The following is a 16,379-nucleotide window of genomic DNA, read 5'->3' as shown; positions in this document are numbered from 1 at the left end:
CCTCCCCTGACAATGGCATTTTGTCTCCTCCTACAGTGGCTACGGAGGAGGGAGCGTCATACTCAGTGGTGTTGTGTAGGGCGGGCGAGGCTCTCAACCTCATGCTTCCTACGGTGGTGGTCAGGACTAACCTCCTGACTGAGGTGCTTCAGCTGGCTGCGAGCTCTTCGGAGCCCCTTCTGCCGTTTAATGAGGCCCTTACCGACGTCCTTTTGGGCACTTCCAAGAGCACCCTCCCTATCGCTGCACCAGAGAGGGAATCCAAGAAGCTGGATCATCTTGGAAAGAAGAATTTTTCTTCCGCAAGCTTGGGACTGCAGTCGGTAAACACCGCATGTCTTTTGGGCCGTTATTCTCACTTTGTGTGGAATACGGTGGCACAAGTGCTGCCTCAGTGTCCGGAGGAGGTCCGATCAGTGCTCTCCCGGCTGTTGCCGCTGGGACCGATGCGGCGAAGCTTACCATCCATTGTGGGCTGGATACTGCAGACACTCTGGGCAAGATGATTTCCATGTCAGTAGCCCTTCGTCGTATCCCTGGATGAGATTGACTGGCTTTTTCAGAATACCCACATGGACATGCCTTTTGATGGCAGTCGCCTTTTTGTTGGCAAAGCGGACAATGCTCTAGAGCGTTTTAAGGACTCTCGGGCTACTGCCAAGTCCTTGGGCCCCTCCAACCGCCCTGTGCAGTCGGCTTTTCGCCTCTTTCTTGGCTACGGAAGGGGTGCCCCACTACGTCCCGCCCAGAGCCACTGGCCGCAGCATGTTCGCCGACCTTCGTGCAGCCGGGGACGTGGAAACCAGCGCCGTGGTTCACGGGGCCAGCAGGTGGGCCAGTCCACCAACCCCACCTCTGCTGGAGCCTCCAAACCTTCCTAGTCCTACCTATCGGACCCATCAAATGCCAGTGGGTGGCAGGATCCGCCATCACCTCCCCCACTGGCGCACCATCACGTTAGACAGGTCGGTTTTGCAGATAGTCAGAAGGGGCTACTCCCTCCCCTTCGAGGCTACCCCTTCCTCCATGCCACCTCAATATCACCTCATGTTGGAGGATCACCTGTGCCTTCTCCAACAGGAAGTTACGGCTCTTTTGGCCAAGGGAGCCATTGAGCTTGTTCCTGTCAAAGAAATAGGTTGTGGTTGTTACTCCCACTACTTTATGGTTCCCAAGAAGGACAAGGGCCTACGTCCTATCTTGTATCTCAGGAACGTCAGCCGCTTCCTCCGGAATGAGAAGTTCAATATGTTGACGCTCGCTCAGGTCTGGTCTGTCCTCAACCCAGAAGACTGGATGGTAGCATTGGACTTACAGGACGCTAATTTTCACATCCCTGTCCTGGCAGCCCATCGGCGTTACCTGCAATTCACTGTAGGCCACGAGCACTTTCAGTTTACCAGGCTCCCCTTTTGCCTTACCAGCGCCCCTCGGGTGTTCACGAAAGTGATGGCGGTGGTCGCAGCTCATCTGCGCAGATAGGAGGTTTCAGTCTTCCCCTATCTTGATTACTGGCTGTTGAAGGCGGGCTCGCCCCAGGCAGTCGTCTCCCACCTCCAGACTACGGCCGACCTCCTGCATTCGCTGGTGTTCTCCATCAATGTGCCGAAGTCACAACTGATTCCCTCTCAAAAGCTCCTCTTCATCGGAGTGGTTCTGGACACAACGCGGTTTTGGGTCTATCCTCAGGGACAGCGAGTCTGGGATATTTGGGCTATGATGCCTATCTTTCAGCCTCTATCCTGGGTTTCGGTCAGGATGACCTTCAGGCTACTGGGCCTCGTGGCCTCCTGCATCCTGCTGGTGGACTATGCCAGATGGCATATGCGAGCTCTGCAGTGGGATCTGAAGTTCCAGTGGGCTCAGCATCAGGGAAATCTGCCCGATTGCGTCCAGATCTCAGAGGGCAGTGCCTGACAATTGCAGTGGTGGCACACGAACCAGGATTGGGTCAATGACAGATCCCTCTCCCTTCCCAAACAGAGCACACAGTGGTGACGGACGCATCCCTTCTGGGATGGGGCGGCCACATGGGAGAGGCAGTGATCAGAGGCCTCTGGTCTCCAGCGGAGTCCAGCCTCCATATCCACCTTCTGGAGCTCGGGGCAATCCGTCTTGCACTCAAAGCATTTCATTCCTTCCCTCTGTCCGTGGAAGAGTAATACAGGTGTTCACAGACAACACCACCGCCATGTGGTACAGCAACAAACAGGGCGGGGTGGGGTTGTGGACCCTATGTCAGGAGGCCTTCCGCCTCTAGACATGGCTGGAACATGAGGGCATTTCCCTGGTGGTTCAACACCTGGCGGGTTCACTGAACGCTAGGGCCGACGAACTCCGCCGCAGATGCATGATCGCCGTAGATGCATGATAGATCACGAATGGCGTCTGAACTTGGAGATGGTGCAAGGTCTCTTTCGACAGTGGAGAGAGCCTTGCTTAGATCTATTTGCCACCGAAGAGAGCGCGCAATGCCAAGGCGGCACTCGCTAGGTGACACTTTTTGTCGCAAGTGGAGTTGCGGTCTGTTGTACGCCTTTCCGCCTATACCGCTTCTGCCCAGAGTGCTGAAGAAGATCAGGCGCAACCGTGCCCAAGTCATCCAATAGTCTGGTATCCCTAGCTGCTCAACATGGCCATCGATCCTCCGACCAGTCTGGCTCTTCGGGAGGATCTTCTGTTGCAGCAACAGGAGACGGTCCTCCACACGAACCTGTCCAGCCTCCACCTCCTTGCGTGGAGATTGAGCGTCGCCAGTTGACGCCTCTTGACCTGCTTCCCGAAGTTTGTGATGTAATCTTGGCAGTCAGGCGTCCCTCCACTAAAACGGTAGATGCCTGCCGGTGGAACAAATTTGTGGCATGGTGTACAGCAAAGTCTGTGGATCCCCTCTCTGCCCCTCTTTCTGAGGTTCTCTTGTTCCTTCTTTCTTTGGCCCAGCAGGGCTCTGCTTTGGGCACTATCAAGGGCTATCTCTCGCCCATCTCTGCCTTCCTTAGGCTTCCAGATCATCTTTCTATTTTTAAGTCCCAGGTTGATAATCGATTCTTGAAAGGCATTACTCATCTCTTTCCTCCTATTCCCTTCGTTATGCCTCAGTAGGACTTGAATCTAGTTTTATTTTATTTAATGTGCGCTGCCTTTGAGCCGCTTCACAACTGTCCTTTGAGGCTTCTGATGCTTATAACTGCATTCCTGGTAGCCATCACATCTGCCAGAAGAGTGAGTTAGCTCCAAGCTCTTTCATACAAGCCTCCTTTCCTGTCAGTCCGTCCGGACAAGGTAGTTCTCAGGACTCGTTCATCCTCCCTGCCCAAGGTGGTCACTACCTTTCACATCGGGCAGACCATTACTTTTCCGCCTTCTTTCCACCTCCGCATACTTCAAAAGAGGGAGAGAGGCTCCACCGTCTGGACCCAAAACATGCGCTTTCCTTTTATCTGGATTGCACCTAGCAGTTCCGGGTGGATGACCAGCTCTTTGTGGGTGCCAAGAAAGGTCGGGCAGTACACAAGCAGAGTATCTCCAGATGGGTCGTTTTGTGTATCAAAGCCTGCTATTCTCTGGCGAAGAAGGAGCCTCCAGTGGGGCTGTGCGCCCATTCTACCAGGGCGACGGCAGCAACTACTGCTTTGGGACGAGGCGTTCCTCTGAATGGCATCTGTCAGGCAGCTACGTGGGCTTTGTTGCACACATTTACGAAACACTACTGCCTTGACAGTCAAGTCAGAGACTGCTTCTTTGGCTGTTCTGTTCTCCAGGACTTTCTAGTGTGATCTTGGTTCGCAGACCCACCTCCGGGGTTGGTATTGCTGGGGTATCTATTCTAAGGTAAGGAATCTATAACTAACATGTTTCTTTCGGATGAACAAGTTACTTACCTTCAGTAACGATATATCTGTAAAACTTAGGTTCGTTATAGATTTCTCACTGCCCTACCCATCCTCCCAGTTCTGCAAACTAATTTCTATGGTTAAGGATATCCTTTCAGGGCCCTAGTTTTGTGCACCAGTGGTCAGTGTCTTGCATGGCTCTGCGTTTCTGGCACGGAAAGTGGTGTACAGAACTCACGTCCGTGCACGAGGGCAGCGTCTAAGTAACTCCCGCGACGTCATCCCGGCGACCACGACGCCAACGACTGACGCGAAGTCGGCCGACGCCACCTTTCGACGCGCATAGCTGCTGCTGACGAAAAACGTTCCGGATCCAGTCTGACTCATGGGGGTAATTCTAAGTTATGGAATCTATAACTAACCTATGTTTCTTACAGATCTATCGTTACCGAAGGTAAGTAACTTGTTCGTTTTCTAATTTGCCATTGTTTATAGTCTCTTGCCCTTTGGAATACCACATCAAAGCCCCGCATGTCTGAAACCCTAGAACTTAGACCCCCATCTTACCTTGAAAAGTGCATGGCTGTTATGCTTGTAGAATGATGTGGCAGAAAATGTGAAAGGCAGAACATGGCAATTTTTCAAACTGTTTATTGGAGTGATTACAGCGTAACAGGAAAACATGTTTTCTCCCAGTTTCTATATATTTGAACTTTGGAACAATTCTTAAAAGAAAGTTAATCTTAATTATTTTTTTTGTGCTTTTTTTCTAGTTATGCCATTATCTTTTTTAACACTGCTTGTGCGGCCCAGACAGCTGTGGATGAAATGAATGGGAAAGTAATCCATGGAAAAGGAATCAGAATTCGTATCATAAATGTTGCAAAAAAACATGCTGCAGTGACACAGTCAGAACACCATGTACTTGAAAAAAATATGGTTACAAAAGCCACAGTCTGCAACCCAAGTCGGTCTTTAAAAACCAACTCCCCTTTGAGGCCGCCAACGTTGGAGGACTCCCACAAACTTGCAATACATGTTAAGCTGCCTGAGGAAATGCCAGCAAAAGACAAATGTCCAAGTAAACAATTGATTTCCACTGGACCTACTCCAAATTCTGACACTGCTCTAAATTCTTCTCATGTGAACAACTTGACTGAAGACACTAGACCTGTGAAAACTACACCACTCCCTTGGAAAGTAGCCAGCTGCAACTCCACTCCCTTAATGGTGCCCAGTTCCTTTCCACCTCCGTGGTTTATTCCTGGCTCTTATCCTACCCCTTGTTGGCAAGTACCTGCATCCAATGCCTGCCCTTGGATGATAAATAGTCCTCCTACCTATAACTGGCTAGGATCCAACACTTCTCAGGGCCCATGGCCAGGGGCCAGTTCCACCCAAATTCCCTTTCCAGGGCATGGATTCACCAATTGTCCATGGCAACATCCTTCTCTTCCCCAAGCTTCCTGGTCAGTGAACTCTTTTTCTCCCACAATTTCAAGCAACATTACTTCTGTCAAAACCTCACCAAAGCAAACTAGTTGCCCAAGTACTAAAGTTACTTCCGCCACCAAGGAGGCAATCTGTTCTGCCACCCCTTCTAAAGACAGCAATCATCCCTCTATTGCTACACAAGCAGTTTGTCTAGGACCTTTCAAAAACACTTGCAGTTTCCCTGGCCTCATAGATATAACCGAAAGTCCCCTGACTTCCTCTCAGGTTACCAATTCTTCCACCTCCCTTCCTAAAGGGGCCATTACTGCCCCGCAATATTCTAATGACATCAGCTTCTCTGTAGCTCCAACAACTGTGACCCCTTCCATCTCCAAACCTAGGAAGATGGCTCTCCCAAAAGTGAGAGTCACTGCCTCAGGACTTAGAAAGTCAATGGCTTCTATCACTCCACTTTCCAAAGTGGCAAAACGTGACCCTACTTCTATCACTGTCAGGACATCAACCAGTTGTACCTTACCAACTAATACCCTTTCCTGCCCCATTCCATTCTCTTCTACACTAAATAATTCTGTTACAGCTCAAATAACTGTTGCAAGTGGTAACACTACCTGTGCCAATGGGAAAGACTGTACTGTTTTGTCCAGTACTATTTCTGCCTCTCCGGCTGCGCCAGTGACTCAGCCATCATCAAGACCACCAATGGTAAGCCATAACATTTAGGTAATATTTAAGCAGAAAATGTAAATCATTTAAAAGTCACTGTCAAATCAGATAAAATGTCACTAAGTTGTTATTGTATTCACTGGTAAAACATAGATGTGTGGTACATTGATGGATAGATTGTTGAGTAAAGGGCATGCCTTTCTACCGGGTAATAGATATTCAAACTTTCCTGCATGAATCAGCATATGTATATGGTATTTCCACAGAGAGAACCAAGTCAATAGGCAGCCCTGCGCTGTACAAGTGTACAGGATCAAAGAGAAGTATAAAGTCAACAAGTGATAAGACTAATAGCTGGGATGTTGGTGATTAATGCATGTGATGTTGTGTTCTTTAAAGGGGTGAGTTTTCAACTCTTCCCTAAATTGAAGCAGCTTTGATGCGATCCTCCTGGTTATGGGAATGCTGTCCTATATTCGGGAAGCATCGTTGGAAGACACCTTCTGCCTTGTTTTTTCTTTTTCATACTTAGTCTGCAGTGTGATGGTGTCCTGGCTTTGGTAGTGACATGAGCCACCAGAGATTGTGAGCTTGTGTACAAGTTAAGTGGGGGTGCCGATTGTGATGGCTTTCTAAAAGACGCAAATGAAGATGGTATGGGTCAGCAAGGGAACCAGTGGAGTGCCATCAGAATTGCAGCAATGTCATCTGACCCTGCTTTGGATGAGATTGCTGCAGCATGTGGAATACCCTTTAATGGTGGCATCGTGGAGTCCTGAAGGCCATTTTGCAGGGCGTTACCACCATCCACATGCGAGAGCAGAATAGCATTTACAGCGGTCCTGAAGTTGCTTTCTGGAAGAAATGCTTTCACTTTCTTTTGAATTAAAAGCTGGTACAGGCCATCTTAATTTCTTTTGTCAGTGTGTTCCTTTAGAGTCCAGGGTGAATCCAAGTAACTTAGCATTCAATAAAGTGTTCATGTAATTGAGCAAAGTTAGTACTGTTTCCATCACCCATATTTGCGACTCCTATGCCTCCTTCCTTGTCACCCTTGTGACACCCTCCTTAGCCGTGGAAGTGGACTGGATCAGTTACTCAGCAAATGTAAAATGTCTGCCTGTGTGTTGGGGTATCGCTTACTTCAATGCTTAATATGCCCTTACATGTTGTCTTCATGGTTAGGTCCTTTTTTCTGCTCTATGGGTACTGAGCATTTGCCTGATGGCTCTGCCCCTTCGATTCTGGATATCCGAGGTTCCCACTTACGCTTAAGGATTTCTGATCTGCAGATTCATCACCTTGTGAATTTTTCCCAGGCACCAGATTGGATCTGGAAACTTTACTAGCAGTTCCCTTACACTTTGACAGTTGGCAGTGTGCGGTGCCATGTTGGTTCCGGTTGTGGTGTCTGTGCCACTATAAGACTGCCACCTCTGCATTCTGACATCAGTTCCTTTCTTTTCCTGTCTTACAACATAGATCTCGAACCAGCAGTACAATCTGTTTGACAGAACCTTCCCCAGGAAAATGATTTTTTTCCTCACTAAATTCTATCCCAATGTAGGGATATGGGCCCTAAAATGATCAGTTTAAAGCCGTGTTGTGACAAATTTTGGTGACAGACACCCATGACGTCTGCCTATAGTGTCTTGATCCCAATCACAGCACCACGTCGTTTTCTAGTTGCTTGAAGATAAACTGGAAGCCAATAGAAGATCATAGGACCAAGCTCGGCGTTGCTGAGCTCCAACAGAAATCAAGGAAGTGGTCCTGGTTATGGTCGAAGGCACGAACAACCTCTCGCTCCAAGTCTCACTGCCACTCGACATCAAGGTCCAAGAGTTAAGATGTCGTGTAGTACCCACTAATCTTTAGGACCTGCGCGTTTGTTTGGACAACGTACACTGTGTGCCTAGACTAATTCAGGGCACCGCCGCAGGCTATGTGGCCTATAGACCAGCTAGCTCACAGTGCCACTGTAAACCCCCTAACCTTACCAGGGAGCAAATGGTTTCTGACAACCACTGAACATGACAACCCTGGCACCTCAGGAATCGTGAAAACAGATCAGAACCTTTCACTCAGTCACTTGTGCTCACTAGTGCTCAGAGAAATATACAGAGAATACACAGTGGGACTTTTTCAATATATTTATTGAACCAATGTTATTGTATAGAAAACATGTGCTGCAATAATCATTAGACAGAGGCAGATGAAAGTGATTGCAAGCCCCTAAAGTATAAATAGTAGGTACAGCTCTACCACGGTGTTCAAACAGTGTATATAGGCAGGCATGTAAGCAAGGCAGTAATCAGGTGTACTCCTACTATGCAAAACCCTACTCTAAGTGTACCTAGAGTGTATGTAGGTGTAAAGCCACGAATCTCCCCAATGGAAGATCCAATCCCATTACCTGGCGGGAGAGAATTAAGGACCCTGTCTTGGTCACAAACTGGACTCCCCTCACGAGATGTCAAACCGCTGCCGGTGAAGTCTCAGCATGCAGGGACCCTCAGTGTCAGCTGAAGTGCCTCCTCTGCTAATCTATCCGGATGCTCATTATTTATAATAGAAACAGCCTTGCAATGTCCGTTGTAGATTAGCAATGTTATGGATATGTAAATAGCTCCGTCGCCCAGGGATGAAGATAGAACGACATTTGTACAAGGTGCGGAAAAAGCCCTTGTACATGATGTTCGAGGCATCGTTATAATGTTGCGCAAAACTAGATGTGTAAACTAAGTGGTTTCAGAGTAACTAATCCAACATTGTCGTGCATGAAAATATGTGCAAAAGTTCAGTGCAGAAATGTTATTGTGAAAAAGTGGACAATCTAAGAAATGAGCAGCTTCGCTACATGGGCCTAACCCCGAAACATAACACCCACTTCTCATACTAAGGGTCGATATATAAAAGCTATCTAAAAAACCCACAGGCCATAATTAAAACAAAAAAAGATCTAAAACTGTTTTTAAAATTATCTCAAAGCAAACTTCCCTTTAGAATATTCATAAAAGCCTTTAAAAGTCTGTATACGTATTTGAAATCCCAAGCACTCAGAAAGCTATGGTGCCCAGAAAAGTAAAGCAAAAAGCTGTTGATCCATTTTCGTTACGTTCTAAAAAATAGACCACAAGGAAAAGCCAATTGTTTGTGTTCTGAGTGGTAGACACAACATTACGCAGACGAAGGTCTCAAAGGCGTACCTCGAAGCAGGTTTATGGCACAAAGGTGATTCGGTCCAATTCCCACTGTAGCTGCTTAGGAAGGGACTGCATCCTGTAAGCGTATTGTTGAGCCGGTGTCCGTTTCACTAGGAGCCAAAGCATCCCAGGGTGGCTTGAAGAATGCATTCATCAGCATTGGATTACTCTGGGGAGAACAATACCCGTGGGCCTTTAAGGGGTCCATCAGTACTTCAAAGTCCAGTGGCGCAACTGATTGTGATCCTAGGTGTGTGAAGGTGGCCTGATATATGCTGTCCACAGGTACTAGTGGGCACCTTGTATCAGTCCAAAGAACCCCTCATGGTGATAGGTTAAAGACAACCTTTATTGAAAGCTATCCTAGTGGTAGCTATGGAGAGCAGCCTTCAGGATAAGTTTTGAAGGAATGTAAAGTTGCTTGTTTTACCAGTCCATAATCTCCTGAATGATCAAATGAAAGGACAACCACACCAGGTATGTTTTCAAAATATATGTATTTAAGATAAACACACCCCTCTAGTCTCTTTATGAGACTGGAGTTCGAAGTACTTTGTTTACAAGTCAGCAATTATCAGTAATAGCACAAATACACGTTTGGGCCCTAGGGGCGTACCAAACCATATACCAAAGAAGTGGTATTAGAACCACGACTGGAATAGACACTAGGCCTAGAGCCTGTAGAATCGCTGTGGCCCCAAGGAACCATCCAAGGTAGTGACATAGGGGACGGTATGCAGTGTGTAAACGCAACCGTGGGTTCCCGTTATCTTCTATGGGCAATGTCGCGGTTGGAAATTTAAAGATTAGGGACACTTCTAATCGAGTCAGGACCAAACCCTTTTGGACTTAGGCAGTTCTAGGGCTAGCACCCACAAGAGCACCGGAGTACTCTAGTTACCTCACCCAGGGAAGCCGGGTGCCTAGTTGTCTTTTGGTGTCTGGTTGCATCATCGATTTCAATGGGAGCCTGCAAAGAACTGCTGCTGCCATGATGAGGATAAGTGTCTGAAGAGATCCAAGCCCGGATCTAGGATGGAAGGAACCTGAAAGCAGAGGGGACAGAGTCTGGGTCACTTGCCAGTGACCAAGGGCAGGATGGACCAATGCCCACAGATGTCAGGTGCTTCAGGTGATTTGATGGGTGTCTGGACTCTTCAGCCACAAGGTCCAGGCGGCGTCGACGAGGTCCACGAGCTGGATTTGAGCTGTCCCACAAAGTCTGTCGAGTGCTGTGGTGTCGGCGACCAGAATGGACCCAACAAGCCTTGGCAACGGCAAGTCATTGGAATTCAGAGAAAGGACTGCGGTGCAGACCAGCAAGATCTGAGGGACTCACCCAGCGAGGGTAAGTCAGGACACGTCTGGAGCAACCAGGAAAGCGCAAGTAGAAGAGGAGTCTCCTTTGTGGGGACCTGCTAGCCAACGGGCTAGTGATCGCGAAGGAGCCTCGAGCGGTCGCACTTGAAGCTGGCCCACTGTTCACTCGTGCAGTGGAGGCCAACTATCATCGGTGCAGGAGGTGCTCAAGGCTGGGGCTACTCGGAGCCCAAAGCCCAACTTCGAGGAGGACCAGGAAGATAGTGTTGCTGCATAAGTTCACGGTGTCCAGGGGTCACGGTTCCACGTCACCCACGATAGCCACGGGCATCAGCTTTGCTGTCGACTCAGGGTAGCCTCGGGGAAGTCTGGAAATCCACCTCTGGTGATGCAAAGACTTCGGCGTCCGTCAGGAGCTTCAGCGATGCAGACCGGTCAGTTGCTTCTTTGGTGCCTACCAAGCAGGGGAGTCACTCCTTGACCCCAAGGGAGATTTCTTCAGTCTTCTAGTTAGGATAGAACGTCGAAGGTCCAGGATATATGTTGCAGAGTTTCGTCCAGGGTAATCTAAATTCGCAGGGACTGGATTCCTATACTTATAGTAATGTTTAGGGGATGGACTAAGTCTAAGGCCCCACCTATGGGTGGGCTTGGAAAGAGGGGTGGTTACACCCATTTCCTTTGTCCAGTTTCACGCCAGAGCAGGGGCAGGTAGCTCCTGCAACCGGTTTGAACTGGGCTATGCACAGGGACAGCAAACGTTCCCCCAGTGCAGGACTTCAAAGCACCAGAGAGTGCACCCGCCCAGCCCCAATACACATCTGCCTGGCTGGGGAGGTGGTTACACCGCCCTCCGACAGGAAACCTATTGTCCAGGCCTCCCCTGCTGGAGTTTCGGTCAGCAGCAGGAGGCCAGACCCGTGTCTGTGGCAGAGGCATCCATTTTGTGATGCCAGGGCTCAGGAAAGTCCTACCGGGTGTAGCCAGTGTGAACGTGTCTCTCCCTCTAGAAGGGTGGAATGCTACCCCCGCTGCCAGAACTGGCGGGGGGGGGGGGTAGTATTCCAAAGCGTTTGACACCAAACACATGTTTTGATGCAGCCATTCCAAAGTTAGCATTTACCACAAGGTTATAATGCACTTAAGAGTATATGGTATGGCTGTATCACAGAACAGCCATAAGGAAGTATTTCTGAAAGCTGCAGAGGGGCTCAGCTCATGCCTGGGCACACTCTCACATAAAACCAAGCACTCTGCCTTCAGGATTGTCAAGGCCTGCCATGGGAGTGGCTTATAGGTTTATATGTGTCTGTATATATGTGTGGATATAGGTAGCCTATACCACTATAAGGAGTGCAAGCACACCCTTACCCAGGCTGCAGTAGCAGACCTGTGGTGCCATTTTGGAGTACTTCCCATGGGTGGCATGATATATGCTGCAGCCCCTGGTAGGCCTCTGAGGTACCTATGCCCTAGGTACATAGTATACCATATATTAGGGGCTTATAAGGCACTCCAGAATCCAATTGGATATGTACCTAATGTACATGGAAACCATTTTAGAGAGGAAGCAGCTAGGCTGTGGTCCTGATTAGCAGGGCCACAGCCAGACGAAGGTCGAAAAACAGTGAAACACCAGCAAAAAGTGGGGGTACCCATGTGAAGCAGATCCTACACTAGGCATAGATACAAAATGCATTAGTGGCTGCATAGCAGGCAGCGGAATACAGGTTGTACACAGGGAAGCTAAACGGGCGTGAGGGACAAGAACTAGTGCTCATTAATTTATCGAAGCTGACGTGTGCCAAAGCAGTGTACCATGCACTCACAACATTGCAAACAAGCAGTGCTGTCCCCATTCCATGTTGAACTGGGCCGAACATTGCGGAGCGGAAAAACTAAAAACAGAATTCCTGCCACAAGCAGGAGCCCTCCAAAAATGCTTCCCCACACGGAGTGTATGAAAGATGGTTTAACTCTAAATATTGTCTGAAATGTGCTAACAAGTCCAGAAAGTGCACTATTCCCTTCATATGAGACATGTCGAAGATAAGGTGGACCATCTCCCCAAAATGCCGTTGGAAGTTAGTGTGGAGTAGTGTCTGTATCTTAGACGAGTACCTTGCAACCTGGAGATCAAATATGTCTCTGGTTAAAGTAAAGGCCACATCCTTTTGGAAAAGCATGGCTTTAAGTTTGCTCAGAGAATCAAAGCGTATGTTGGAAACATTTATCGAAGCCCATAGCCTTGCCTCCCTAACTTTGAGGGTAGGTGGAAACAATACTTGTGTGCAACAAGTGACTATGGAATTAACCGTCCCCAGATAAGCGATACCCGGTTCCGTTCCACAGCAACCTTGATCATTCTGCATCAAATAGCTCCCATTTGAGAGCGGCTTGAAAACTGGATGAATCGCAGCAGCCGGGGAACCCTTCAGATAACAGGCTTAGTTCGTAACTGAAGCATTTCATGCCCCATGAAGAGAATTGTCTTTGCAAACTAGGGACCTATTTAACGTATCGTCACAGTCGGAACCACTAAGGAAAACTTCTGCGTCCCCAATCCTGCCTCTAAATCTGAATGGTAACGCCCTGTACTCATGTACATAACCTTCCCCTACTGCTTCATATCTGCCTACCTGCTGGTATTGGAGACAATATTGGAATTCGAAAGTTGTGACCGGTAGGTAGGGTGATGTAACCATGGATTATCCAGTCTGTGGATGGCGTCTCTGCCTCAGTGAAAGGTAATTGGTCCAACTTTTCAATGTCCAACATAGCATACTTCGCATCTCAGTGTGCCATTACTTTGTTTTTCTGTTAAATCGTATGCAGAAAACAGACTCAAACTATTGATGTAAGGCCATGGCAGGTGACCAGTAGGTAGCGTTTGTAAAGTCCAACTCAGTATTACAATGGGCCGTAATTTTGACTGTCCATGCTGTAAAATAGACATATCTTGCTGTATAATGTCAATCGCAGAGGACACTATGTTTCCCAGTGAATAAATTCTGGATGATAAAGTGATCATACCGTTGTCAACCACAGTCAAAGCCTTTTCCAAATTAACCCTGTTGATCTCGGGCAATTTCTCAGCAGCTCCCTGTTGAGAACTTTTCCACAGCTTGTTGTATATTCCATGCAAGAAACGCTTTTGACGTGGTTTCCGGGGACCTATAGAAAATTCCTGAGATCCATGCCTTCTGAAAGAAGGGACAAGTGTTACTTCACTTAAGAGAGTGTTGACGTTTTTAGCCAATCCAGGCACAACTTCTCAACACTATATGATGTCACCACCCCAGAGTGTTTTGTTTGTACATATCGGTGATCAGGTGTATTAACTCTAAACCCTTTGGCGTTACCCAGGAATCTAGATTGACACCCATTTGTATCCATAGGCCAAATCAGCCATCCCTTCCAATTGGGGTCTGATGAATTAAAAGCTCCATTACGTATCATGGTGTCTAATGTATCCTCACTGAAGTGTAAGTACTGCCAATTCTCAAAGCGTGAGAACCCAGGAATGCGAGGTATGTTAAAATCCTTCATTTTGGCTATTCAAACACAGGAAGTTTGTTGCACTGTTTTATTCAGGAAAATTATTTGATCTGGTATGAGGCATGCTCTAAATAAGGCCTAAATTCCCTGAACCTGACAGAATTGTGTCTATGGTGTCTTCCAGAAGTCTAAACCCTCTAGAAACAGTTGGGAAATAAAGGAAGCAGAGTATATCGACTTAGTGTTTGTTAGCGTATTTTTATTTGGTGGTGTAGGTGTAAGCTTAGAATAATAAGACGCAGAGTCTGATGTGTCAAAACCAGAATAATAAGCACACTTGTGTGTAAATGTTGTTGAACTACCTTTTGGCAGTGTTGGGCAATGCTCCCATTGAGTGTAATTGCAAACAGCGCGTGGAATACTAGCTTTGTGTAAAAAATGGTGACCATAATGTTTATAACCGAACATGTCACCAAAATTAGATATACCATCATACAATTAATCAACTTGAAAATGCAGCTGATTGCTGTAGATCTGCATGCACATTATGCACAGTTTCAATGTCCCAATCATCAGAGATAGTACTAGAGGTGATGATATAATTCAAAGAGATTTTAAACAAATATGGAATTTGTAAAGGTTCAATAGGACCAAACATCATACGATACTCTGTCCCACACTTTTCCTTCCGGAACTGGAACTGCTGTACTGTTCACCAAGAACAGGTCCCTCAGTTCACAGTGCGATGATGCTTGTCGTTTCAGAAACCTAATTCAAAAGTTGTGCTTCAGAGCATCGAGGACTGTCACCTACATTCTTTCACCAAACAGAAGTTCGTAAGGACCCCCCCCCCCTCCAAACCCCCCCGGGATTTTCTTGGCATGTTATTGAGTGCCCTCTGGACCCCATACAGGTGATTGATCCAACTACCACTCGAACCTAATACCCTTGCTGCTCAGGACTGCTTCAAGTCCCCGCTTTTCCACTCAACTATCTAATTTTCATCTGGATGATAGGGGGAGAAGTACTGCAAGATCACACCCAAACTTCCCATGGCATCTTTGTAAGGACCCTGGTCAGAATGTAGTTTGCTAATTGCATATCTCCTGATGAAGACTTGCAAATCCTTGATAACAGTTTGGGTTTCAGCTGATCGCTTTGGCCATACCCACAGAAATCTAAAGCATGAATCTACTGCCACCAAGATGTACTTGTAAGCCCCATCAGATTGTAAGGGACCAAACTGATCCAAATAGACACAGGCCAAAGGCTTGTTAGAAATCAAAAGAGGTGTCTGTGGTGGACGTGCTATGGTGGAGCCCTTCATCTGCCGGCAGATGTCACTTTTGAGGGCAAATGCCTTGGTCTGTTTAGTAAGGCTTCAACACCAATAACGTTGCTTCCTTAATGAAACTGTAACAGTCATCCCTGCGTGTGCTGAACCCAGACCCCCATGTACAGCTAGTATTAACCCCGATCTGCAATCCGTGTTTGGTAAACCTCTATACCCCACTCCTGGATTTTGAGCATACAGTATATTTTGTTCATCTAACTTGCAGGAGTACTTGAGTGGAAAGCCTTTCAGTAGGTGTGTGTCACGCGCAGCATTGACAGCCTCCATGATGTCTGTCTAATCTGATAGACTACTAGCCGCAGATTCATTCACGTACAATTATCCCCAAGCATGAGACTGGATCCGCAAACTTTTTGCCACAGCATCCCTGCGCGCCGGGGGCAGGACGACACCACACGACTCCGCCCAGGCGTCGTCCGCGTGCGTGACGACAGCGAGGTCACATAAGACCCGCCCCGGCGCGCCAACGTCAATGTTTTCCTTTTCGGCGTGCAACACGTATCCGTTCCTTGCTACGGACCTGTTTAGGCCCCCCTTTCTTCCATTTTATTTTTTGGTGGAACAGTGTGCGAATGCCTTCGGGCTTTAAGACTTGCACGTCTTGTGGGCGTCCTATGTCGGCGACGGACCCTCACCACATTTGTATGTGGTGTGTTATGGGGAGGATCACGTCACCACAGATTGTGTGGCGTGCCAAAAGTTGAAGCCGAAGTTGCGGCGGGACCGCCGCATGAAACTTCTCTCGGCGCGTCTCTCCAGGTCGGCGTCCTCCCCTCGCCCCTCTCCGGGCCCCTCTTGTACCTCCTCACAGGCGGCTGCCTCGTTGGAGGGCGAGTCGGAGGTAGTATCGTCCCTGGCGCCGCCACAGGAGTTGCCGGGCGACCTTCGCCTCCTTCTGGGCCGCGGAGGGCTTCGGGCCCCTCCCCGGGCCCATCCCGTTCCGCCACGCAGGTGGTTGCCTCGGCAGGGGTCGGGCTGGCGCCGCTCTGGGGTCGGTGCGGCTCCAGCTCTACTCCGGTCTCTGGTGCGGGGTGACTTGGAGGTCCCTTT

The 16,379-nt window shown here is 48.2% G+C and overlaps 1 protein-coding gene across 8 annotated transcripts in view; it reads left to right on the top strand.

The window, feature by feature from the left end:
• RBM44 (RNA binding motif protein 44) overlaps positions 1-16,379 on the top strand; it is a 2,201,010-nt gene that overhangs the window by 1,854,507 nt on the left and 330,124 nt on the right. For all 8 annotated transcript variants that reach the window (XM_085645048.1, XM_085645052.1, XM_085645050.1 and 5 more), the window contains one exon: positions 4,607-5,990. In XM_085645048.1, coding sequence (XP_085501174.1) covers positions 4,607-5,990 — 1,384 coding nt within the window. The remainder of the gene's footprint in view (positions 1-4,606; positions 5,991-16,379) is intronic.

Source organism: Triturus cristatus, chromosome 3_1 (genome assembly GCF_964204655.1).
Source record: "Triturus cristatus chromosome 3_1, aTriCri1.1, whole genome shotgun sequence".
Taxonomy (NCBI): domain Eukaryota; kingdom Metazoa; phylum Chordata; class Amphibia; order Caudata; family Salamandridae; genus Triturus; species Triturus cristatus.
This window is presented reverse-complemented; position numbering and strand designations above follow the sequence as displayed.